Source organism: Podarcis vaucheri, assembly GCF_965113315.1.
Source record: "Podarcis vaucheri genome assembly, chromosome: 11".
In the NCBI taxonomy this organism is placed as follows: Eukaryota; Metazoa; Chordata; class Lepidosauria; order Squamata; family Lacertidae; genus Podarcis; species Podarcis vaucheri.
The window spans coordinates 4240176-4266544 of NC_138749.1; the positions used below are offsets into that span (position 1 = coordinate 4240176).

Consider the following 26369-nt stretch of genomic DNA (forward strand, 5'->3'; position numbering starts at 1 on the left):
AAAGAATATTAAAATACTATAATACATCAAACATTAAAGCTTCCCGAAACAGGGCTGCCTTCAGATGTCTTCTAAAAGCCTGGTAGTTGTTGTTCTCTTTGACATCTGGTGGGAGGGTGTTCCACAGGAAGGTGCCACTACCGAGAAGGCCCTCTGCCTGGTTCCCTGTAACTTGGCTTCTCGCAGTGAGGGAACCGCCAGAAGGCCCTCGGTGCTGGACCTCAGTGTCCGGGTGAATGATGGGGGTGGAGACGCTCCTTTAAGCTGGACAAAGTACCAAATGCAGGAACTGATCGTTTTCTATTGATCTGTCTAGCGTGCAATGCACAGTACATGAAACCCGACTTGGTGAGCACCAAACAAATTGATGACATTTATCTGGGTGAGTAAGGATCAAACCGGCTCTTTTCCTTGCAGGGATCTTTTCATCACAGGACTGCTTTTTCCAATCTCATTAATCCCCGATTATCTCAATTTAGTTACTATCAGCCCCTGCAGTCTCCTTTCCCTTCTAGATTGTGATTCCCATGTTCTTCCAGCCACTGACATGACGGAAAATCTGACGAGTTTGTGCTGGGCAAAAAACTGCATTGGGAAAGTATAATATAGTTGGATTAGACCTAACAACAAAAGTTTTGTTTCTGTATACTTGGACTTGAACAGAAACAGTGTTTCTTTCTCTTTCTAACAACTGGCATTAATTTACCTAGCAATGCCAAGGCGAAATGAATTGTCACAGTAGGGTGTGCTGAATTTTTCAGTTTTCAAATTCAGAAAGTGAGGGGTGCTAAAACGTGTTATTGGTTTCAGAACTCACAGGGTTAAGGAGTTCTGTGTGACGTCTTTTTCCTGAGGCGTGGTTAGAAACACATACGGGAGTGCTTTGACTCTGAGTGTTTCAGTCTGCCCTCTGGTACGCTATGCGAGAGGGAGAATGTGTCAGTTCTCGCCAGGTCTGAATTTATGCTGTTCTTCTACATGATTAAAGGCTAAGAAGATAAGGAATGCCTTGTGTCTGTTCTGAATTTATTACCCACATGCTGCAATTGCTTCTAACTGCTGTGATCGCTCTGCTAACGGCCAGGGAGGCAGAGGACTTTTGGATCGGCACAAACAGTCTGCAAGCTGCGCAACGGGAAGCGTGCTGGACTCCATGTTTGTTTTTCTTGGCACTCAAGGCACTTTTGGCCTCTCGGCTGCCATAGGTTATGGGTGTTTGCCAACGCTTTGAAGCTTTGCAGGAACGTCCCACGTGTGGGGGAAGCCAGCAAGCTAGCTGAAAAGTTGCTGGGGCCAGCTGGAGCTCTGGAGCTGTGTCTTTGAGGCTGGAAGGAGCTCGCTGGGAGGAGAGCCGATCTGCCGGGAGCCGGAGGAAGCTGTCGCTAGTCGTGAGTACGCTTACCCCGGGGGAGAAGGAGATGGCTCAGTCCCAGGAACATGGCTTTGAGCTTAAGCTGCCATGTGCGAAGTTAACCAGCCAAACGTGGTTGGAGTGGAGTTATTTAGCAGAGTTGTCCCTAGTTGGAGCCAAGCTCTGGGAATTGGTCCAACCGATGTCTACGTCAGCTGGGGCGGTTGCAAGCCAACGTGAAGCTGAGGAGCGTGTGCTTACTTTTCTGGCTGAGAATGTAAGTGCTGATTTGAGGCCTATTGTTCTGGATGCAAGGAAACCTGAGGTCGCTTGGCTAGCTCTCCAGGAAGTGTGTAAAGCTGGGGGCGGAAGCAAGGGCCGGGAGATGGCTGCATCAGAACAGGAGAGGCAAGATGGCACTGATTACATTCGTGAAAGCCGGTGCACAGCTGGGAAAAGCTGTGGGACCCCTGAGGGGGACGAAGGGACTATTGCCACTGCTGCTGTTGCTGCCAGTTTTGCAGAGTCAAAAAGCTGTGCAGGTGTTGAAACATGTTTGCGTGAGGAGCTTGGAGAGAGGCAAGCTGCTGGGAGCCCTGTGAGAAGAGGGGGGGCGGGGCGGTGAGCAGTAAAAGCTCAGAGAAGCCTCTTTTTCCAAAGGCTGCCAAGAGTTGTTTGCGTCGTAAGTCGAAGCCTGGGAAACAGGACAGAACTAGAGGCTTCAAGGCTAGCCATCTGCTGCAGAGGAAGATAACGGCTGCAGAGTTGTCTGGGAACGCTGAGATAAGTCCAGTCTTCAGAGCAACGGAAGAAGTTGCGGTTTCAGAGGCTGCCAAGGACAGGGGCGGCAGCGGGACGTTTGTTGCTGCCATGGCAACGCTACAGAACAACTCCAGCAAGGACAGGATGTTGAAGTGGGTTGTTGATTCAGGTGCCAGTCATCACCTGATCACGCCATCTGCTGGGGAGCTGCGGAATTGCAGGGCTGTTTCAGCTGGAACGACTGTTACGTTAGCTGATGGGACACAAAAGTCAGTTTATAATGTTGCTGATGTTTATATTTCTGTTTTGCAGGCGGAGCTGGAGTGCTTCATTATGCCGGAGATGAATTGTTGCCTGTTATCTATATCTGCTCTTGTGAAGCAGGGATACAAAATTTGTTTTGAAAATGATGCCTGTTCCATTTTCAGAGGGGGGAGACAACTTGTCAACGTGGCATGCAAGAACAATCTCTTTGTTCTGGAAACACCTCTGGAGGGTGGGGGGAATGCTGGAAAAGCAAAGGCGCAGTGTGCTAGTGTTCCCAGCCATGATTCATGTGTTCATATATGGCACAAGAGAATGTCTCATGCTTGTTTGGAAGATGTTAAGAGGTTGCCCGGCTGCACCAAGGGTTGTAAAATCACACCATGTGAGGGATCCCTAGAGTGCAGGGCATGCAGGAAGGTTCAAAGGTGTAGTTTTCCCGGGGTAAAGAGGGTAACCACAAAACCTTTTGAGCTGGTTCACACAGACCTTACAGGACCCATGAAGTGTGAGAGTCTGGGTGGGGCCAGGTATCTGCTAACGATGGCAGATGATTTTTCTAAGAATTTATGGTGTTTCTCAGATCACAGAGGGAGGCGGCGCAACTTATCCAGGATTGGGTTGCGGAGGTGGAACTAAGGTTCTCCACCAAAGTGCAAGAGTTCAGGAGCGACCGTGGGTCACAGTTCACTGGGTCTGCTCTGAAGTTCTTCAAGCAAAAGGGAATTCGTCACCAGGTGACGGGTGCAAAGTCTCCTCAAGAGAGAGGCGTGGCAGAGCACAGGAGTGAAGCACTGGCTGAAGTTGTCAGGGTTTTACTGTGTGACTCTGGGCTGCCTCAGAGCTTTTGGAGTGAGGCGTGGAAATTTGCCAGCTTTGTTTTTAACAGGTCCTACAATCACGATGTAGGTGACACACCGTATTTTCTGTTGCACAAGAGGAAGCCACAGGTGCATTTCTTCCGTTCGTTTGGTTCCAGGGCTTCAGTGCCAATACCAACAGCGCAACGGAAGGAGGGTGGTCCTAGGTACCAGGACATGATCTTCTGTGGGTATGATCCTGCAACAAATGGGTGGAAGTTTGCATACCCAGAGGGTGATCAGACCAAGCTGCTGGTCAGCAAGCATGCTGAGTTCTTTGAGCAGGGTGGTTGGTCACAGCCTAGGGTTGGTTCTGATTTTCTCTCAGAATGCTTGTCCGATTCTGAGGGGGAGGAAAGGGAGGAAGAAAGGGAGGAAGGAGAGGCAGAGGCGGAGCCTGTTGCTGAAGACCAGGTTGCTGATGATGGTCAAGCACAGGGGTGGGTTTCTCCACAGGTTAAGAGGGAACCCAAGAGCGAGCCTTCATCTCCTGTTAGCCAAGTGCAGAAGGCCCGAAGACGCAGCAAGTCAGAGGGGGAGTCTTCTGAGCTTTCTGGGGACACACTTGCTGATCCCAGTGGGTCAGGAGGAGCGCCAGAGGTCGTGCTCCGGCGTTCATCTCGCACCACAAAGGGGGTTCCACCTGAGAGGTTTCAGGTCACCAGTGTGTGGGTTGGTTTCGCACAGTGTGATTCTGGGAGTGTGGAAGGGATTCAACAATTGCCTGGGGTAAATGCCAGTGAGAGGCAAAAGGCAATGGGAGGTGAGTTGAACTCAAAGAGGTCTGTAAATAGGGGTTCACAGGTTCCCTCAGGATGCAAGACGAGAGGGGGTGTTATTGGTTTCAGAACTCACAGGGTTAAGGAGTTCTGTGTGACGTCTTTTTCCTGAGGCGTGGTTAGAAACACATACGGGAGTGCTTTGACTCTGAGTGTTTCAGTCTGCCCTCTGGTACGCTATGCGAGAGGGAGAATGTGTCAGTTCTCACCAGGTCTTAATTTATGCTGTTCTTCTACATGATTAAAGGCTAAGAAGATAAGGAATGCCTTGTGTCTGTTCTGAATTTATTACCCACATGCTGCAATTGCTTCTAACTGCTGTGATCGCTCTGCTAACGGCCAGGGAGGCAGAGGACTTTTGGATCGGCACAAACAGTCTGCAAGCTGCGCAACGGGAAGCGTGCTGGACTCCATGTTTGTTTTTCTTGGCACTCAAGGCACTTTTGGCCTCTCAGCTGCCACAAAACGTTGTAACATGACTTGGGAATTCAGATGTTGTCTGGGTGAAATGCATATGATTTGCTTTTGCTTGGTCAGTGAAATGAGTGTAAAATTGCATAGAAATCATTATAAACGATTGCTAGGAACTTAGTTATTTTTATTTCAGTATTAACGTAATTACCTTACATCTTCAGAAGTTAAAATTCTTTGGTTTTTCCGAAAGCTGTTTTTTCTGCTTCTTCATCAGACATAGACTTACCATGCTAAATGTTGTTCAGTCACAAAAATAATCGCAAATTTTAATTCCTCACACCCAAAAACATATTTTAAACATATTTCACCCCATAAAATGCCATGCGCTACCCAGGGAGCCCAGCTCACTTCCCAGGCTATTTTTCTTTGCCATTGCAACCCCATTGCTTTGCAATTCTCTTGTCCTGTACATCAGCCCCCTCCATATGTTGTTGGGACTACAACTCCCATCAGCCAAAGCCAGCAGAGCCAATGGTAGGGGTGTGTGTGTCTGTGTGTGTCAATTCTCCTCATCTCCACATCAAAAAACGGCCAGTCCTGGAAACCTCTTCCACGTAAACAATACTGAGCTCGGCAACTCAATGGGCCTAACTCTGTTCCAGGCAGCTCCTTCTGTCCTTATCATGAGGGGCATTTGCTTCTGACAGACCTATCCCTGCCCCTCCTTTGAATTTATCTCTTTAAATATCGCTATGTGATTCATAATTGTCTTCTTAGGGCAGCTTACAAGAGGAAGGAGCGATGGCCACCAACTTGGATGGCTTTGAGAGGCAGAAATGCTTCTGAGCACCATTTGCGGGAAACCACAGGAGGGAACCGGGCTCTTGCACTTGGGTCCCACATATGCGTTTCCTGTTGGCGCATCTGGTTGTCCATTGTGAGAACAGGACGCAGGACATTGGCCTGATCCAGGAGGACTCTGCTGTGGTTCTCATGTTCCTTCTTCCATTGCAGCTCTCCTGGACCTTCAGGGTGACTTGGATGTGGCTGTCTCAAGCGCTGCGGTGGCGGCCAGCGAGGAGCTTTTTAGACGCTGCGGCGGTCGGATCAATCCAAAGATTGTACCCAGCCAACATCTCCTGTCCATGCTAAAAAACAACACGGCAAGGCAGTGAGACCGATCATTGGCATGCCCAGAAGATCTTCAGAAAAGGCAGGCAAGCAGGAGCAGTGCTTCTTGCTTTCCTGGTGCCACAAAGAGCAGCTTTCCAGGCAGCTGGGCTTCCATTTGAATTGAGAGCACTTGTAGAGAACTTAATGAAGATTCTAGACATTGCTTTCTGTGTGGTCTGCCTTTCTCTCTAGGAATCAACCTTTACACTTCAACTTTTCCCTTTCCAAATGCCATTGTTTTTATATGATGATTTTCTCTCCCCTGTCCCCTCCATCCAATGGAGAGCTGATCACACTCAGAAGGGTAGCATCCCTTCCACATGCCTGCATACACAGAGTATACCTAAATTCCTCCAAGAAAAAAAAGGGAAGGGAAAACATTGGGGGCTGGGAAGGGGTCTGACACATTCCAGAAGTCTTGAGACAGCTACATGTTTCAATCATTTTCAGTAATATCTGTCAATTTGACTATGCATTGTCAGTCTGCTGCAAATTAAGGTTCAGAATATTCAGGACTCTAAGAACTCTTGATTGATTGATTGATTGAAACAGTTCCTCTTTGAAACACCCTTGCGTTTTCCTGGCCAGTTTTAATCTTAACCTCATACCTGTCTGTGCCACTCAGGAAACAAGCTGGGATGCAATAGCTGCTTAGGAAATGAAGCAGTGGGAGATGATTTTACTTTTTAGAGGAGTCCCAGAGCAAGAGGAGGAGAATGTAAAAGAGTATTTAATTAAAACATTGTCTGAATGGTTAGGAACATAGGAGGAGGAGCTGGTCGGAGATTTTGGACGCAATCACGTAATCAAGCAAAAGCAAGGAAATCACCAGGACCTGATACCTGACAGTAAAATATTACAAAAATACCCCCATAGAATTCTCTGGTGCAACCATAGCAAAATGTAATGAATGAAATTCTAAACATAGGTAAGGTACCAGAGACATTAAAAGAGGCTTTTATTACATTAATCCCGAAGCAAGAGGCAGATTTATTATTGATTAGGAACTACAGGCAGATCTTGTTATTAAACAACGATTACAAAATATTTGCAAAGAGAATGAATTTATTAGAAATAGTACATCATGATCAAGCAGGATTTCTTCCAGGACTTCAGATGAAGGACAACATAAGGAATATAATTGATGTTATAGAGTACCTGGAAGTGAGAAATGAAAAACAAGAGTCCTTGATGTTCATTGACACTGAAAGGCATTTGATAATATCTCTTAGGCATTTATGAATAAGATACAGTGGTGCCTCGCAAGACGAAAAGAATCTGTTCCGCGAGTCTCTTTGTCTTGCGGTTTTTTTGTCTTGCGAAGCAAGCCCATTAGCGGCTTAGTGCTATTAGCGGCTTAGTGGATCAGCTGATAAGCGGCTTAGCGGATCAGCTGATAAGCGGCTTAGCGGATCAGCTGTTAAGCGGCTTAGGATCAGCTGATAAGCGGCTTAGCGGCTTGGGAAAAAGGGGGGGAAAGGAAAAAAACCCTGCAGGAACTTGCAAGACATTTTCGTCTTGCGAAGCAAGCCCATAGGAAATTTGTTTTGCGAAGCACCTCCAAAACAGAAAACCCTTTCGTCTAGCGGGTTTTCCGTCTTGCGAGGCATTTGTCTTGCGGGACACCACTGTACTAGAAAGATGAAGTTTGGGGAGACATTTAGAAGAGGAATAAATGCTATCTATTCAGAACAACAAGCAAGATTAATTGTGGACTATGTTATTACTGAGAAATGTAAGATCTTGAAAAGAACAAGATAAGGTTGCCCCTTGTCACCATTATTGTTTATTTTAGTGCTAGAGGTCCCAATGAGGAATATAAGAGCAAAAGAAACCACAAGAGGAATAAAAGTAGGAAATAAAGCATATAAATTGAAAGCATTTGCGGACGACCTTGCAATAATGGTTGAAGATTGTAAAAAATCATTACCGAAAGTATTAGGGGAAAAACAGGAATTTGGACAGGTATCGGGTTTTAAACTGAATAAAAACAAGACCCAGCCGTTAGTGAAAACTGTTATGGAGCAGGATAAAAAGGAGTTAGAACAGATGAAACAGATAAATATGCATAAAAAGGTTAAATATTTGGGAATAGGTTGACAACTAATAATGTTAATATATTTAAAGGTAATTATGAGGAAACCTGGAAAGAGATAAAAAGGAATTTAGAAATTTGGGGTGCTGGGCAGGCAGTCCCTGCCTCTCAGCCTGGCCTCCCTCACAGGGCTGTTCTGAGGGGGGAGGAAGCGCCATGCAATGAGCAAGAGAGGGAAGAAGACTCTTTGTGGCTCCATCCCTCGGCCGTTTCCATGGCAACCAGGCATGCCACCTCCACCTTACCTAGGATGCGGGTCACCCCCAGGGTGAGCTTCTCCAGGTGGGGCTTGGTGCTGCTGGAGCTGCTCCCGCTGCGCAGGGCCTTCTCCTCCATCCTCTTCCTCCTCCCTCCCGCATCAGCCCCTGGCCGTTTTTTGACTCCTCTCACGATCCGTAGCTCAGAAGCCCCGCCGCGGTGGCTTTCGGGAATCGCAGTCCTCCGTTTCATTCAGTTCCTTTCGATGGCCGTTCTGTAGGGGGGGAGGAATGGAGAGCAGGCACTACGAGTCCCAGAAGGCAATGGGAGAGTCGGCCCCTCCTCCCTTTCTCCCCCCCGCCCGTTCTGAGTCCTCCCCATTGGCCGGCTCCTCCGACTCCGTATCTGGGCAAACCCCGGTCCCCGTCAGCCAATGGGAGCCGAGAGTCGGGCGCGGGGGCGTGGCTGGGCGGAGAGACGTTGGGGTTGGCGGTTGCTTCAAGGCGGCGGACGTGGCTGCTCGTTGGAGTAACGACCGTCTTTTTACCTCAGGAGGGGCTCGCGGGGGGGGGGGCTAATTTGAGGGCGGGCCGATGATGAACGGTGGCAAAGGCTGCCGTGGTTCCTGAGCCTGTGCAGAGAGCCGCCTCCGTTGCCTCAGGAAAGGAGCCCCGCCGAGTGCGGAGCCAGGCCCGGGGGTCACGGGGAAGCCCCCACTCCCAGGGCGGGGGGACCTGGGCCTGCCAGCCTCGCTCTCTCTCGCCCCTCGCCCTACTCTGCAGGGCTGTTGTGAGGGGCCGGGGAGCGTCGCTGGAGGGAGAGAGAGAGGGCTGAACAGGGCGGCTTCGTGTTCCAGTACTAATGCTAGTATGTTAAATTCCCCCATAGCTCCCTCGAAGTCTCACAGCGTAGCAACCCTAATAGTCCCGCTGAAGGGAGACTTGAACTCGGGGCTTCCCGGCTTCCCCCGTCAACTCTGAGCTGCTGCAGCTGATTTCAGCTTTTCTTTGTGGTTCCCTTTGGTGGAAGTTTTGGAAACTTTGGTGGCTGCCGGCATGGGGAAGACGGGGCTGGTGGTGGGTGGGAGACATATATTGCATGGCCCTTGAGGTGTCCTGTTTATGCATGGGGAAGACACGGCCCTTGAGGTGCCTGTATGTCTTGGGGGACGTGTCCTGTTTATGATATCGTCTGTCTCCATAGCCTCTCCCCTTCACCAAGGGACCCCATGTCTCGTGACCCTGCAAAACAGACCCATAGCCTGTTCGCCACTCCCTCCTAGCGTCCTTTCCATCCTTGGCACCAGAATTAGGCGTCCCACTCGCAGCAGGAAATTGTCCTACTTCTGTATCAAGCTAGAAATGGAGGCTCAGACCTCCAGGCTCCCAGAGGCAAAGTGAGTTGGATCTTGGAGACCTCGTATCGCAGTTCTACAAAAGGCGGCCATCCTGCACTAGTTACCATGGTTGGTTAGAGCGTGGTGCTGATAATGCCAGGGTTGCAAGTTTGATCCTTATAAGGGCCACCTTCATTTTCCTGCATTTCAGGGGGCTGGGCTAGATGACCCTTAGGATTCCTCCCAACTCTGCAGTTCTATGATTCTAACATCTTTAAGGCTCCAAAAGTGAGATCTCTAATCTGAACCTGGTAGATGAGAGTATGTGGGCGCAAGAAGCTAAAATGTATTTCAAAAGTTTAATTTTAAACGTATTGGCAGAAGATAAGTGAATGGATTTTAGTTCATGAAGAATGTGAGTAAAAAGCAAGCTGAGATTCTTCAAAGGGCACCATGTTCTGTGAGCCTTCTGTGCACCTACAGAATTGTGGCATCCATGCCAGCAACTTAGTAATGGCTGCCTTTCTTCCAGACAACCTGATGCCCCTTGGCTGCATGACCATCAACAGCATCTCCTAGTTAAACCAAGTCAGAGCATCACCCATCTATGCCTTGCCCAATGCCCCCACGCTGGCTGACTTGGAGGACACCAATGATGATGAAGGTACTGCCCCACCTCACCCCTTTGTCCATGGGAGACCTCGGTTCTCCTCTCCACCTCCCCTGCTACCCCACCAAAAGTATCCGTGACCTTATACACAAGCCCCACCGACGCCCAGCTTCTCAAGCTCTGCCTGGTTTCAGTATTCCGTGCCCTGCACCCGATGAGAATGCCTGCCTGCCTCGCTCAGCCTTTTCTTTCTCCCCAAAGGTAAGGGGGGTCAGCTGGAGAAACCTCACTTGGACTCACGGAGCCTGGTGTTTGAGCTGGACCCATGCGGAGGGAATGGGAAGGTCTGCCTTGTGTACAAGAACACCAAGCAGGGTATGTTGTGTGATACCAGAAGCCCAGGAGCTGCCTGCACAAATCAGCCCCATCTGCAAACCCCAGTTAGCTTTTGTCTTTGTGGGAGATGTTTTGGACTACTGTTCCTAGCACCAGACCGTTGTGCTGGCTGAGAGTGATGAGCTTTGTAGTCCAGAACATCTGGAGGGCACCAGGTTGACAAAGGCTGTCATCTATGATGGCCTGTGATGAGGTTTTCCTGAAGAGCAAGCTATGCTTTGTTGCTGTTGTTGTTGTTAATATTATTATTAAAATTTGTATACCGCCCTTCATCCACAGATCTCAGGGCGGTTCACTACATAAAATTACTGTATCTGTATATGCATAATAAAAACAAGAAGAAAAGCAAACATCCCCCTCACCCGGCACATTTAGAAAGGTATTGGCGATCAATCAGCCAAAGGCTTGGTTGAAGAGGAACGTTTTCACCTGGTGCCTGATCACCACCTGGGACTGCCCCATTGGCAGTATGCCTTCACTAGCTACGGCATCAGCCCCCAGGCTAAGGTGAGAGAACGACAAATGGCCCGTCCCTTTTTCTAGGGTCTGCTGCTCCTGCCCATTCTGCCTTCACAAAAGCCCTGCAAAGGAGGTCAGGCAGCAGAGTGAGTGATTGGCCCACGGTCACCCAGTGAGCTTCATGGCCAAACGGGAATTTGAACCCAGGTGTCCCAGGCCCCAGACCGACATTCTAATCCAGTGTGTCTCAAACTTGGGTCCCCAGCTGTTGTCTGGACCCAAGTTTGAGAAACACTGCTCTTACCACTATGCCACACAACCTCTACACTGACTGGCTGCTGCTCTTCAGAGCTTCAGGTGGCATAGCGGGGGGGGGGGGTCTCTCCCAGCCCTCCTTGAAGATACCAGTGGGGATTTGCATGTGACATAAATGCTCTCCCCTCTGAACGAATCCTTCCATTCCTTTGCTCTGTTCTGCATCACTCCCACTTTCCCAGAGAGGCATTTAGACACTGGCTCTCCAGGATTTGGAGGGCAGCAGCTGTTCTCAGCCCCACTTGGAGATCCCCAGGGAGTGAACTCTGCATCCAACACACACACTCAGACACTGAAGCATGATTCTTCCCTCAGATACACCATGCAACATGAGTTTAGGATATTATCATGCTGTGGTGTGATATCTCTTCTGCAGCTCTGTGCCAAGAAAGCCTTGCAAAGGGTAATAATAATAATTTAGCAGGTCATCCAGGGATTGAATTAGGGATCTGCTCCATCCCAAGCAGACCCCCTTCTGTCCCTGAACCCATCTAGCGGGATTCCTGACGGAGGCCTCCGGTCCCACGGCCGGCAGATAACAAGCCAGGAGTCAGGCCTGGAGACACCTCCACCCTTCCATCGCTCACCTTCCATCCCTGCCGTGTGCAGCATTTTTTTTATCGCCAATTTTTATAGTTACCAGATGGACAATTTGACAGACAGGGCTAGGAGCCTAAAGTCCTCTGCGTCAGGATGGCCTTTGCGTTCCAGAGCCATGCTTGTTTGGGATCCTTTGAGTTCCCTGATTTACCTTTCTTTTGCCTGTCCTGAATCTCCCAATGAGATACTCCCTTCACTTCCTCTGTGCCATGCCAAACCTCATAAACTTCTATCGTGCTGCCTCTTGCTTGCCTTTTCTCCTAACCAAAAAGTCCTAGCCTTGGCCACCTTCCTTCATAGGGGATTTACTCCACCCCCTTGATAATTTTGGTTTCTGAACTTTTTCCAACATCCTTTTCAAGATGAGGGCCCTCAGGCTCCTGGCAGGCAGTTCTGGGTGGCAGGAAGTGCTGTTTCTTGCTCCTCACTTTACCTTCTCCTTTTCCGGCAAGGTTCAACACGTACAAGCCCATCCACTGTCAACACGGAGCAGCTGAGGAGGCCGATTCCTTCGTGAGCAGGCTGGACCCAAACAAGATCTTCCTGAGATTGCACAGCAGCACCTTAAAGTCATGTGGGTCTCGCTTGCTGATTCCAGTATCCTTCTGGTCAAGACCAGACCCGGAGGCAGGGATAGTCTTCAAACAACAACTAAACCTGCCTCCTCAGTAATGATATGGTCTGGACTTAGCGTAACTCCTCCTACTGCCCGTGATAACTGAGATTGGATGTCCCAGGACAACCCACCCCCTGTGGAACATGCCCAGCCATTCTGTTGGCTGGGGCCCACTCCCAAGCTGCCCTGACCCTCTCGCCTTAAGATCAAAACTATACCTATCCACAACCCAATACCCACCCACCCCCAACAGAGAAAGAAACACACAAACAAAAGAACATACCAAAAAAGCACAATCTAAAAGGCCACAGATAAAATATAATTTAAAACTATTAAAAAGAGGAGCCCTCTCTGCCGAGTAGCAGCCGCAGTCCTTGTGAAGCCTGTCAGCGCCACGTCCCCCAGCCAGGTGGAGAGAGGCAGGGCAGAGCAGGGCCCTCAGGCTCCTGGCAGGCAGTCCTGGGTGGCAGCAGCAGCAGTCCTTTCGAGGGCCTGTGAGGTCCCCACAAGAAAGGGGGAGAGAGGCAGGGCAGGGCCCTCAGGCTCCTGGCAGGCAGTCCTGGGTGGCAGCAGCAGCAGTCCTTTCGAGGGCCTGTGAGGTCCCCCCAAGCCAGGTGGAGAGAGGCAGGGCAGGGCCCTCAGGCTCCTGGCAGGCAGTCCTGGGTGACAGTGGCAGCAGCAGCAGTCCTTTCTAGGGTCTGTCAGGCGCCCCCAAGCCTGATGGAGAGAGGCAGAGTAAAGCTACTTTCTGGGTGCAGCCTCCCTTTAGCGCTCTTCTTTGGACAGTCAGGAGTTGCATCCCTGCCTCTCAGCCTCCAGGTTTTTTTAGCTGAAATCCCACTTCTGCCCTAAAACCCCCCCTTCATCTTAAGAGCTTTGTTTTCAATTACCTATCAATACGGCTGCTGTCTCCCGATGTTCGGGCCTGGTGCTCCTCAGCAACTCTGTGAGATCCCTTAAGGTGGCTGGCAGTTTCTGGTTGTATCTTGACACCTGGGGATGGGAGTGGACAGAAAGGCAACCAAGGTGCCAGATTAGCCTTTCTGCTGCTGACCAGTGTAGGCAACCCTGAGCTAGCCAGATCATTGGCCTGACTCTCTTTAAGGCAGCTTCCTGCCTATGCTGGTCTGCACCTGAGAATAAGGCTGCAGCAGAATAAGGGAATCTCCTTTCAACTGGCTCATTGAAAGGCAAGGCGTTGTTAGGTTAATTTGTACACTGCTTCATAATGTGCCCCTTGCCACCAATTTCTTACCACCAGCGGTTCCTGTAGAATATGGCTTAGTCCTCGCAGGCCGCCCATCTGCATCAGGGGGTTGGGTGCCACCAGCCACTCTTGGAGAGTGTCCACAATGTTCTCTCTGCTGCAGAGGCAGCCAATCTCCCAGTGAAAAAGGAGCTGAGAAAGAAAACACTTGATGGGGTGCAAGGCCAAAGAAAGTGCCATGAAAATCAAAGTTCACTACCCCATACCCTCCAAGTTTGTCCTGATTTTCTAGGGATAGCCCCGCTATTATGAAAGCCAACCGGCTTCTGATTTAATCCCGGAATGTCCCTGTTTTCCCTGCCAGAGCTACCGCCACCGAGCTTGGGGAGGAGGATGAGTGCTTGTCCCCAATGACAGTGGAGGCTGTGAGGGGGCCTCTCGTTGCCCCTCCATGGCATCTCCGTGGTCACTGCTGCTGGTCTCCTCCCTTGGGCAGCTGGTAGGGCAGCGGTTCTCAACCTGTGGATCCCCAGATTTTGTTGGACTACAACTCCCATCATCCCTGAGCTCTGGCCTTGCTAGCTAGAGGTGATGGGAGTTGTAGTCCAGCGACATCTGGGGACCCACAGATTGAGAAAGGCTGTTGTAGAGGCCGCTGGAAAGCAGGTGAGGATGAGAAGAGGCTGCGGCCACTAAAGCCCAGCCCCGTGTGCCATGCTGGCTCTGAGGGGCAGGCAGAGGGCAGGGCCCCCCGGGCGGGAAGAAAGGGGGAGCAAAGCGCAAGGAGTTAGTTAATGCACACTGCCCTCAGCTGTTATCTAAGGCCTGTAGAAATTGCTGCCCTAGGCAGAGTGCAGGCCTGCCAGCCATCAATGGTGGCGCAGGAGACCTTCTTACACCCTCTGCTTTCCTTGCCTGCCTGGGTGCAGTTGTTTCAAAGCAGGAGCGCCTGCATGCATTCCCCGTTTCCGACTCTCACCTCCGTGAAGCAAGCCATCCCAATTGCTCTTTCCTTGGTGTCAGGGCGGCGTATGTAGGCACGTGCCTGTTTGAAAATTGGCCGTAGGTCCGGTTTAGCTAGGCACGAGGACTGACTGAGCGGGCAGCAATGGCTTCCTATTGACTGCAGGATAGGAAGCCATTGCCGCCCGCTCTGTCAGTCCCTGCACGGAGCTAAACCGCCATGCTGCTCCAGTTCCTCCGCATAGGGACTGACTTCCAGGACGCAGCCACAGCTTCCTATTGGCTGCAGGAAGCTCCTGCAGCCAATAGGAAGCTGCAAACTCTCCCCCCCCTGCTGTGGCTCCGAAAGCCAGCAGGGAAAGAGCGGTGGGCACATGTGCACAAGTGTGCATGATCACGTGGGCGATCTGGCCCGCCGGCGGAAAAGTTTGCCGACCCCAGGTTTAGTTGGTAGATTATTCTATGGTTCTGTTATAAGAATAATAAACGATCATAAAGTGAGTTATAAAGTCCCTCAAAAAATTCCCTCAAGGTTCGTCTGCTGACATAACATTTGTTGCATCGTTGCACCTATACACTTGTACTGTGTCCCTAAGTTTTTACTGAAATTTCACGTATCTGTATTACTGTATCTGTATTTTGTATCTGTTACCTTCTGTATCTTTACTTTTCAATGCTGACAAAAAATTGTGTATTTCTTTATTTGTACCAATGTATCTGCAAAACTTTGATACTAATCAGAAATGTCATAGTTGTCCGTGGCTACACAGTGCCATCTACGAAGTCTATAGTACACACACAGACCAATTCACAAGTTGAATGACTTTATTCAAAACAAGGCTATACAATCACACTTATATATGCAAAGTACCGGAAAACACCCAAAATCCTGTCTTCGTTTCCTCTCTTATGGATCTGCTCCAGGCATCACTCAAAGTCTTCCTGAAAAATCAGAAAAACAAACAATACATAGCCACCAATAAACATGGGAAGAACAGGAATCTGCCTAAATCCTTTTGTATACACTGTCTACACCATAGAAATCATGAAAGCTCATGAGTTCAATCAACCAACCTGCATCACACACACCTGGAGAAGTGAAGTGGATGGGGGCGTTGGAGGATGGTATCCAGAATTTCCCTCTCATCCATCATCTCCAAAGTTTCTCTGAATGTTCTTCCTTCCAGCATCTTCTTACCTGTCAACAATTCCCTGAAGTTTTCATCTGAGAGCTCTTGAGAAAGAGAGACAGAGAGGAGTAAATGAGGCGGACAAGAGGGAAAGGTACCGCATTTTTCCGTGTATAACATGTCCCCGTGTATAAGACGGTTGGGTACTCAGTATTTAGAAAATGGGGAGAGATTGCCAAGACTTGTTAAGCTTTTTTGGGAGGCGATTGCCCCAGAGTTGAGCTTTTTTTTTTTTTGGGGGGGGTAGCCATTAATCAAATTGCACGCATCAACCAAGTCACCTATCGTCTGCCCGATTGCCGCAGCAGCAGCCAATCAACAACAGCCCTTTCCACAGCAAAGAAATCACTGCTGGAAATCTCCTCCTGATGGCTACAACCAACTGCCCGTCCCCCCTCAGCACTACCCATGTATAAGAGGAGCCTCTATCACTTTGAAAGGACACCATTCTCGTGGAAAATCTTATCTACTGCTGTGATCCAATCTTTAATCAATGCAGCAGCCTCACTCTTGTGTCGGATCGTAAAAATCCATGAGTTTTTCGAAAAATCATCGATCAGCAACAGAACGTGTTTGGATCCACCCAAAGACACTACCTGCATGGGGCCACACAAATCTGCATGGACTAGCTCAAAGGGCCTGCTGCTCTTTCTAGTGGATCTAGGATATGTGCATGTGGTTACCTTAGATTGTTTACAGGCTCTGCAATCTAAGAACTTGTCACATCCCTTAAACTTACACCCCTCAGTATTCTTTGGGGCCTTGTTAACGTAGGACCACCCTGTGTGGGAAAATCTCCTGTGCCAAAAATGTACGCAACCATTGTGTGGTGGCACATTTGCGCATTGCACTTGTGCCTCTTCAGGGGGTTCACAACAGCAACATTAGCAATAGGCATCTCCATCATGAACAGCCTATCTTTGCACTCAGTACTGTATAGCTTCTTCCCATCCCTGAAAAAAGAACACGTTATTTGCAAACTTTACACTGCTACAAGAGCGGACACACTTAAAAGACAGTTGGCGATCTCAGGAACCACAAAAGCTTGGACTTCATGATCTAGAAAAGAACAATACAACATGCCAGTCTCAGTTAACTGTCTCTTCGATCCATCAGCCAATGACACATATCGTCCACTTTTCAGACTTGCAATTTCAAAGAAGCCCACCAGATGGCACTAGAGTGTGAGTCGCTCCATTGTGATAAAAGAGAGAGTGGCTGATTGTTGACATTCCAACATTGCCATGGAAACACTTCCGCCCCCACTAGGGCCTCTGCCAGTGTTCTCATGCTTCGCTGTCTGAGAACCTTCGCTTATTTGCTTTCTCTGCCGGCTGACCTTGCATTCCTGAGCCCCTGCAGAACAGCTCTCACGGCGAAAACAACTCTTGGAGACTTTGGCTTTCACAGAGCTCTTACAGCTTCTGTCTGCACCCCCACTCCTGGGTGCCCAGCTTCCTGAGGAACAGCTTGCCACTGCTTTCCTCCCAGCTCTCTGCCTCTCTCCCTGTTCATCGCACAGATGTGGTGAAGCATAGGAACAGCTTCCAGGAACGTTGCCTTCAGCCCTCACTGGGCTCCTTTCAGCCCCCACTGGGCTCACAGTTCCCTCTCGGTCTTTGGCTCCCACTGTGGCTACAAACGCCTTCTCCAGTGCCTGCCAAGCGACCCGGGACTCCTTAATGCCCTCTACATGAGGCAAAAGCCAAGCATCCACGCTTGCTTTTAGTATGCGCAGCACCCACTGCTCCTTTTCCAGAGCTGCAGCCACGTCTGCCTCTGTGATGGCCTGGGAATCTGATTCAGAGGCTGAACCGGAGGAATCCCAGCCTGCACAGGAGTCCCCGTCTTCAGGGCCGGCTGAGCCAGGGCAGGGGCTTGAATCTGAAGGGCCCGCATCTGTGCCGGATCCTCAGAAGCAGACACCAGATGAATCCACTCTGGCTCTGGAGGTGATTGAGGACCCATTGCCTGCAGGTGCTCCTCTCCCAGCCCAGTCAGGGGAAGGTGAGGTTGCCTCTGGGTCCAGTAACCCTCCAGCCTCTCCTGAGCTGCAGAGGCTCAGGGCAGAGAGATAGAGGGAACTAAGTTCTCTCAGGAGGAGTGCTCACCTTAAGGCCAGGAGAGGCAAGTCACCTGTGGGCCGGGACCGCCCTAGGCCCCAGAGGAGATAAAGGCCAGTCAGCCCAGTCCCAAGTTGTGGGAGCAACATCGCTGGAAACCTGTTGCTGCCAGCACTCTGACCTGCTCTTCCGGAGTTCCTGACCATGCCCGGCTCCTTGCCTTGGACCCCGCTTCGCCCTTGACAGACAGCCTCCAGACCCTCGACCCAGGACTGGACTCGGACCATGGCACACGGTAACCCCTTCGGGACCAGCACAGCCTCACTAGCTTTCTCAGCAGCTTGAGGTAGTGGGGGATGCATGCAAGACCAGAGTTGTTCTCCCAGTTGTTCTCCCAGCAGCCAGTACTTCATTCTGACGGACCACTCATCCCAGTTAGGGCCAGTTAGCTTCCCAAAGGGCACGTTAAAAGCCTCTTGAGCCTGCGCCATCTTCCCCCGGAGCTTATAAGCTTTACTCACGCTTCTGCCAGCCGGTCCCCTGAAGATGCAGTCTGCTGCAAGCTCCTGCTTCACCGGCGAACTCAGGACTGCTCCCTTCTTTCCTTGTGGTCTCTTCTCACACCCGGCAAAAGAAACGTTGCTTCCCATAACCTGCGAATAACTGCATGTCCAGTACACTCCCTCTGTGCAAAACTTCTGCTGTGTTTCTCAGCGCAGGCTTTAGTCAGGAGCTACCTTAAGCAGTATGCAGAGTCGCAGTGTTGCCTCCGTGTGAGAAAGAGTAAGGAAGAGTCCACAAGCTGTTCTCTCTTTAACAGCGTTTACTTACAAGCAATAAATCCATCAGAACTTGGAGGCATTCTCTGTGCCGGAGAACAAAACACGCTCTGTGTCTCAGCATCTCTCAGCGCAAAAACTGAAAGTAACTCACAGACAAAGAACTGACGCAGCTTCCTGAACGAAGCTCCAGCCCCAGATACAGGACACCACTAGGGGTTAACCCTTTAACCACCATACTCCACAAATACCTCATCTTATACACGAAAAAACAGGGCTAGTTCTTTGTCAGGGGGCTTCTTTTTTTATAAAATATTTTATTCAAATTTCAAACATAAAATAGAAAATCACATATCAACATAGAGATAAAAGAAAGAAAGGAAAAGAAAAGAAAAAGAAAAAGAGAAAAACACAACTATTCATAATATTGTATTGTACACTTAACTGGACTTCCTCACATCTCCTTACCCTGCATTCTCCACAATAAAAGTGCCAGCAAATTATTAACTTATTTCGGCTCTTATTTTATACCTCTCAGATGTTATACTTCTAATCTTAAAATAATTTTTTTAACAATTGGTTATAGCTTGAGTTGAACATAACATTATTTTAAGTTTCAACCTTTTCTTACATATCACCTAACTTTCTAATTCTTTCAAATGAATTGCTGGAACCATTTTTCCCTGAATCGTACAATTTTTTAACACTCATACAATTTGTATTGTTTTTGTAAATAATCTTTAAACTTTTTCCAATCCTCTTCCATTGTTTCTTCTCCCAGATCTCGGATTCTGCCAGTCATTTCGGCCAGTTCCATATAGTCCATCAATTGCGCCTGCCAGTCTTCCAGTGTGGGCAAATCTTGTGTCTTCCAGTATTTTGCGAGAAGTATTCTTGCTGCTGTTGTTGCGTACATAAAAAAAGTTCTATCCTTCTTTAACACTTTCTGGCCTACAATGCCCAAGAGGAAGGCCTCTGGTTTCTTGGTGAAGGTATACTTAAATACCTTTTTTAACTCATTGTAAATCATTTCCCAGAAGGCCTTCACTCTTGGACAGGTCCACCAGAGGTGAAAGAATGTCCCTTCAGCCACCTTACATTTCCAACATTTGTTATCAGCTAGGTGATATATTTTTGCAAGTTTGACTGGGGTCATGTACCACCTGTAAATCATTTTCATAATATTTTCCTTCAAGGCATTGCATGCCGTGAATTTCATACCGGTGGTCCATAACCTTTCCCAGTCTTCAAACATAATGTTGTACCCAATATCCTGAGCCCATTTTATCATGGCTGATTTAACAGTCTCATCCTAAGTGTTCCATTTAAGCAGCAAATTATACATTCTAGAAAGTACCTTTATCTTAGGTTCTAACAATTCTGTTTCTAATTTCGATTTTTCCACCTGGAATCCTATTTTTTTGTCCGAATTAAAGACCTCTTTGATTTGAGCGTAATGTAACCAATCTCGCACCTTATTCTTCAATTTCTCCAAACTCTGCAACCTCCAGTTGTCTCCATTTTTTTCTATTATTTCCCAATATTTCGGCCAACTGGCCTCCATATTGAGTCTTTTCCGGGCCTTAGCCTCCATTGGTGATAACCATCTTGGGGTCTTATTTTCTAATAAGTCTTTATACTTTGTCCAGACAGTAAATATTGCTTTCCTGACAATATGGTTTTTGAACACTTTATGAACTTTTACCTTGTCGTACCACAAATATGCATGCCACCCAAAAGCATTGTTGAACCCTTCCAGATCTAGGACATCAGTGTTTTCTAAGAGAAACCAATCCTTCATCCAGCAGAAAGTTGCAGCTTCATAATATAACCTTAAATCTTGCAGGGCAAATCCCCCTCTTTCCTTTGCATCAGTTAGAATTTTAAATTTTATTCTGGGCTTTTTGCCCTGCCAGACAAACCTCGAGATATCTTTCTGCCACTTTCCAAAACATTCCACTCTGTCCACAATCTGTAGGGTTTGAAACAAAAATAACATCTTTGGCAATACATTCATTTTTATAGCTGCAATTCGTCCCAACAAGGAAAGTTTCAATCTTGACCAAATTTCTAAGTCCTTCTTAACTTCTAACCAACATTTTTCATAATTATCTTTAAATAAGTTCAGATTTTTCGCAGTCAAGTTAACCCCTAGGTATTTCACTTTTTTAACCACATTTAAGTCTGTCTCTCTCTGAAACCTTTCTGATTCCAAAGGTGTCAAATTTTTCTCCAAAACCTTAGTTTTTTGCTTATTCAATTTGAATCCCGCCACCCGACCAAACTCCTGAATCAATTCCAAAACTCTTTTCGTATTAGATTCCGGCTCCTGTAATGTTAAAACCAGGTCATCTACAAAAGCTTTAAGTTTGTATTGTTTCACTCCGACCTGTATTCCTTCCACCAACCGGTCCTCCCTGATCATGTTCAAGAGCACCTCCAGGACTGAAACAAATAACAAAGGGGATATAGGGCAACCTTGTCGTGTTCCTTTTTCAATTTTAAACTCTTCTGACACCACATTATTAACTATCAATTTTGCTTTTTGTTCTGCATAAATTGCCTCTATCCCATTTTCGAATTTGTCAGGGGGCTTCTTGACTGTTGCGATGAGCACATGCATGCCGTATCTGAACAGGGATCATAGAACTGTAGCATCTGAAGGGACCTGCAGGGCCACCTAGTCCAATCCTCAGCAATGCAGAAGAGGGGCAGCCACCCAGAAGTCCCTGCTCCATGTTACAAGTCTCTTTAAAAAGGAGGGTTGCGGTGGGTGGGACTTGTGCCCAGAGATCAAGGAAACCAAGAGAGACCCCAGCCTTGTATGACGCAGGCCTTGCCAAGGGGAACCCGAAAGGGATCTGGTTCTGCCTACTCACCTGGGAACGCTGGCCCAGAATCCTCAGGGCTCTTCTTTTTCAGCAGGGGCAAGTGCTGCTGCTGCCTGGAGTCTGGCTTTCTGTTGACCGGCTGAAGGGTGCTGGTCTGGCGCTGTCCCAGCTCTGGGAAGACTACTGGCTCCACCTTGTTATTTTGGGCCACAGTGTGAATCTCTGGCCTCCCCAGCACTTATTATTCTTATTAAAAGGGAACACAAACGCCAAACTAAAACGGTATCTTTCGCTCCATAAGACGTGCCTAGTTTTTAGAGGAAAACAAGAAAAAAAAAATGTTCTGAACGAAACAGTGGATATATGATTTTTGTGGTTCATGCTGTGGCCGCAGACATGTGATTTGACGGTGAGATTGGAGTAGCCCAATGCAAAAATCCTGAGGATCCATGTGGATCTGTGCTTTGTAACCACATTTTTGCGCCATTGTGGCCCCACGCAACAGTGGTTGCATGATTTTTTTGGTGCAGGCTGTAGCCATGGACATGCTATAATAATAATAATAATAATAACAACAATAAATAAATAAATAAATTTTTATTTATACCCCGCCCTTCCTGGTTCAGAAAACCGGGCTCAGGCGGCTAACAACAAAATTAAAACACTTAATTGATGCAACAACAAAAAAGCATAAAATACAGTATGAAACATGAATAACAATAAATTCAGAATTCAAAAATCAATTTGGGGGAAAATCCATCCAATAAAGATTAGATGATCACCAGGGCTAGCTGGCTAAATTAGTCCTACTTGGGCCAGTGAGGAGACCAGGGGAGAATTAGGTGTGGGATCCCAGAGTGGGTAATCTTCATAAAAAGGGGAGAGGGAGGGAAGGAAAGGGAATAAAAGATCAGTTCAAATTGAAAGCAAGGCAGAACAGCTCTGTCTTACAGGCCCTGCGGAAGGAGGTTAAATCCTGCAGGGCCCTGGCCTCATGCGACAGAGCATTCCACCAGGTTGGAGCAATCACTGAGAAGGCCCTGGCCCTGGTAGAGGATAATCTGACTTCCTTAGGGCCTGGGTGGGTGGGGCTTGTGCCCAGAGATAAAAGGAAACCAAGAGAGACACCAGCCTCGTATGATGCAGGCCTTGAAAAGAGGAACCCGAAAGGGATCTGGGTCTGCCTACTCACCTGGGAACACTGGCCCAGAATGCTTTTCGTCTGGTCTGCTACTGACCCGCTGAACTGTACTGGCCTGGTGCTGTAGTAACTCAGGGAAAACAACTGGCTGGACTTTGTTCTTCCTCCAGGCCTCTGCACGTGCTTGAGGAGGCTTCACCAGGCAAGAGTTGGTATGTTCTTTGGGCAGCAGGGTCCTGGGCGACACTCTCTTGTAAATTAACTGGATAAACTTTTGATGAACTTTTCTTCTTCTTTAAGAAGAAAGCCATCCTGCAAGAGGGGAAATGGCCCGCTGGTTGGTTAGCTCACTTGGAGCCCCTTTGGACAGAAGGGCATCTGAAGAGCAACTCAGCAAACAGAACTCGCCATGGGGTCTGGATAAGTAACTAGCCTGACTCTAGACCCAGGTCTTTTAACGTAACCAGGTCTGCTAGTGACTCTTAGCATCACATCGCAGTCGGCCATAGATGAACGATATTCCACTTTACGTCCTTTACTCCAGAAACAGATTCGGAAACGATAAACACGCTTTTCAAGGGGGCAGATGTTCCCTGCAAAGGAAGAGATATTAATAGTCTACAACTCATCCCGCACCTCAACATCGGAGGAAGAACAGGTCTTACAGCTAGGATTGGGTTTTGTGCCCAAGCCTCGTTATAATGCCTTTCGCACCACAGCATAAAGTGTGTAAAAGCTCATGCACAATATCAAGCTACGTGATATGTATGGATCTAATGATCAGCCTTTATAGCAATTTAAACCTGAATCTTCCTTCGTTCCACCTAATTCCAACCCATCTATCACACTGTTCCACTAATTGGTGCCCCACAATTTAGATAAACTTGAAAAGAGGGGCCCTAGGGCATAGGACAATTTAACTGAGTCTCAACATAACTGTTTGAATGACTGAGTCCAGGGTGTCGTACATTGTCCTGGGCAAAGGTGGTTGGGATTCCAGGGTAAATATTAGGCTCAACATCTTCTGGCACCGCAAGTTTTTGCACGCAGTGATCTCTAGGATAAGCCAGTCATGTGTTGCACTGGGACCTATAGCACTGTGTTTAGAGGTAAACCGCAGTTCCCATGATTCTTGGGGGGGGGGTCATGTGCTGTAATGTTATGGCATGTCCACAGCCACTAACAACAACCAAAGTGAATAGTTTCTGGTGAATTTTCCTTAAATTGTCTTGTCTCAATTTAGTGTTTATCATTGCAAGGTGAGCTAGATACTGCAGTTTTTGGCTGTGGTGACCTGCGGTCAGTTATAATTAGTTAAAGTTGTTTCTGTATGTAACAATAGCAGCTAGGATTCTATATGTGCAGAAATGGGAGTTGGAGTACTGCAACGCTGAGACATAGGAAACTGCCTTATGCTCAACCAGACTGTTGGGCCACCTAGTTCACCATTGTCTCCAGGGTTCAGATGCTCTCCAGGGTTTCAGGTAGGGAAGCTCTCTACCTGCAAATGATGGAGATTGAACCTGGGACTTTCTGCGTGCAATGCAGATGTTCTACCATTAAACTACAATCATTTCCCAACATCTGAAGTGCATCCTTCCTTTGTGGAGTGTGCTAGCCTGCAAACAAGGGGGGGGGGTATTATTAGTTTGTTCTTGTTCTTGTTTTTATTTTTAACTTGCATTTTGTGATTTTCATACTGTAGTTTTATGTGATCCACTCTGAGACCTATGGGTGTAGGGCAGTGTACAAATTTAATAAACAAACAAGCCTTGATGTGCAGCTGGCCCTCTTGTCTGTTATATCACTTCCAACATTTGTCTTTCTCCTATACTTTGCTTGGCCCCGATGGACAGAAACAGGCCTGCAGTATCCAGCTGTTGTCTGAGAGCCCTATCATCTCTCCCCCTCAGCATTCTTGTCGGCCTATGTCAAGACTGACCCCTTGCCCTGCTGCATCTATAACTTTGCATCCGCGGAGCCAGCTCTTTCCAGGTTTGCATCGCTTTTCTTCTTGAGCTGCCTGCCTGCTGCCTGATGTCATCGCTATGTCCGGTTCTCTGCTGCCCTGGATTACATGCCCTGAAAACTCGTGCCTCCTAAACTAACAGCTATCGGAGCGGCAGCATCGAGAGGAAGGGTGCGTCGCACACACGGAGGGTGCTCTTCAGAGCAGGACCCAACAGCAGGTGAGTTTCCCCTGATTCTTCAGTTCATCATTACGGGCCCAATTTAACAGAGGGAGAATAATTGGTGGGGACATGCCCACACCCCCGAGAGTAGTGTTTCTCAAAGGGGGTGGCAGGGGAGAATGGCAAGTGTGGCAGAAAAAAAAATTTAAACATTTCAGTATAGTATAGTATAGTATAAAAATAATTTTTGGGAATATTGCCAGAAACTGCATGCATGCTTCTTTTCAGGAGCATTGGCTATTATTCTACAGTTCTCCATGACCTGTTGTTGCGAAGAGGGATTTTGAACTCTAACAAATATGTAACATCAGAAAAGAGAAAGCTTTCTTTCTGTTGATAGGCATATGTTTGTCTCAAATTACACCTAATATCAGTAACATTACACAACAAAAGCAAGCTCACACCTCTAACTGAGTTTGTAAACGTACAACCAAACAAAGCTTTCCAAAGATCTCTGAAGGACAAACCTCTAGTAGCAGGGAGTTCCACAGGGCTTGGCTTGTCACACTAAAGGGTACATCCCAAGTGAAGACTAGATGAAACTGGGGGGGGTGGGTGCTGGGAACCACCAGAGATTCTCAGTGCTTGAAGAACTAGGAATCAGGAAGGCCCTGAGATAATTTGGGTCCTAGTCGTTGAAGGCTTTTCTTTGATTCGGATTGCAAGAGCCTTCTTCCCCTGGGGGTTCCCCAGCTTGTGCCTCCCACCACTTCTCTGCATCCAGGCGGTCCATGACACCACTGCATTACAGCTTCCATCAGCTCCAAATCTCCCAGAGGTCACTGGTTTTGGGGAAGATGTAATTAGAGGAAGAAAGTCGCTGCACAGCACACGGTGTTTGGAAGCTATCAAGTAGGCAGATCTTAGGTTTCTGCATGGAAAATAGAAGAGGACAGATAGGGGCCCCCACCCTTAGGGAGCCCTTTGAAGCATCAAAGGTAAAAGATGGGGGAAATCCTATTAGGTCATTTAGTTCATCCCCCTGGGCTCCCTGCAAAACAGTCTCCGGTGCTCTATTCTGGGGTTCATGCCTAAAATCATTTAGCTCCAGCCTTAATACGAAAATACAGATCTCCTTTATGGAAAGGGCCAGTCATCCAGCGGGGCCTTCCTCCTCCGCACCACTGCCACGGGAGCATTTAACAAGCCGGCAAATTATAAACAGAATAAATTTGGTTCTCCTGAGATCAAAGGGAACACAGACAGGACGGGGGACGGAGGTTGCACAAAGGTTTCGAGGGATGAGTGAGCGGCAGTTTCTGAAGGGGCCTGAACCAAATCCTAGATCAAACGGGAAATTCTGTCTTAAAAGCCTGGATGTTAGATTAGAAATATCCCAAGGGCAAAACAGAAGATTACACTATTAAAAGAGCCATGTACGCTTTGGAGAAGGCAGTCCTTTAAAAAGAAGAAAAAGTAGCAGGTATTTTTCCTCCAAGCAAAGGTAACTTATTTTGGGGGGCAAGTGTTCTGAAGGTCAGGTCCAAAACATGAGACGGTCCAGGCAGGATTTTATGCCATAGCAAGGTCAAAGGGGGGACGCGGGTGGCGCTGTGGGTAAAACCTCAGAGCCTAGGACTTGCCGATCGTATGGTCGGCGGTTCGAATCCCCGCGGTGGGGTGAGCTCCCGTCTTTCGGTCCCAGCTCCTGCCCACCCAGCAGTTCGAAAGCACCCCTAAGTGCAAGTAGATAAATAGGTACCACTTTACAGCGGGAAGGTAAACGGCGTTTCCGTGTGCTGCGCTGGTGCAGGCTCGCCAGAGCAGCTTTGTCA

The 26369-nt window shown here is 48.2% G+C and overlaps 2 protein-coding genes and 2 long non-coding RNA genes across 6 annotated transcripts in view; 2 read left to right on the top strand and 2 right to left on the bottom strand.

Annotated features, from left to right (window-relative positions):
- Positions 1 to 6261, top strand: part of LOC309514234 — a 9147-nt gene extending 2886 nt beyond the window's left edge. The window contains exons 3-4 of the long non-coding RNA XR_014211824.1: positions 317 to 382; positions 5445 to 6261. This is a non-coding gene — a long non-coding RNA (uncharacterized lncRNA). The remainder of the gene's footprint in view (positions 1 to 316; positions 383 to 5444) is intronic.
- Positions 1 to 18716, bottom strand: part of LOC309543087 (uncharacterized protein) — a 142040-nt gene extending 123324 nt beyond the window's left edge. Inside the window, exons 1-3 of one of the 3 annotated variants that reach the window (XR_014224501.1) lie at positions 18483 to 18716; positions 15473 to 15632; positions 15270 to 15340 (exon numbers count right to left, since the gene is read on the bottom strand). Coding sequence is in view for 1 of the 3 variants with exons in the window: in XM_082242329.1 (XP_082098455.1) it covers positions 15270 to 15340; positions 15488 to 15588 (172 nt within the window). In the remaining 2 variants the exon portion in view is untranslated. Of the gene's footprint in view, positions 1 to 15269; positions 15341 to 15472; positions 15633 to 18172; positions 18253 to 18482 lie in introns of those variants that run through there. The other 2 variants (XM_082242329.1, XR_014224502.1) reach the window with 2 other exon arrangements.
- Positions 6651 to 8063, bottom strand: LOC309514263. The gene is made up of 2 exons (XR_014211846.1): positions 7944 to 8063; positions 6651 to 6761 (listed from the first exon to the last, which is right to left on the bottom strand). It is a non-coding gene; the product is annotated as an uncharacterized lncRNA (long non-coding RNA).
- Positions 8109 to 26369, top strand: part of KIAA1328 — a 234468-nt gene continuing 216207 nt past the window's right edge. The window contains exon 1 of the mRNA XM_082241971.1: positions 8109 to 8424. Coding sequence (XP_082098097.1) covers positions 8187 to 8424 — 238 coding nt within the window. The 5' untranslated portion in view covers positions 8109 to 8186. The remainder of the gene's footprint in view (positions 8425 to 26369) is intronic.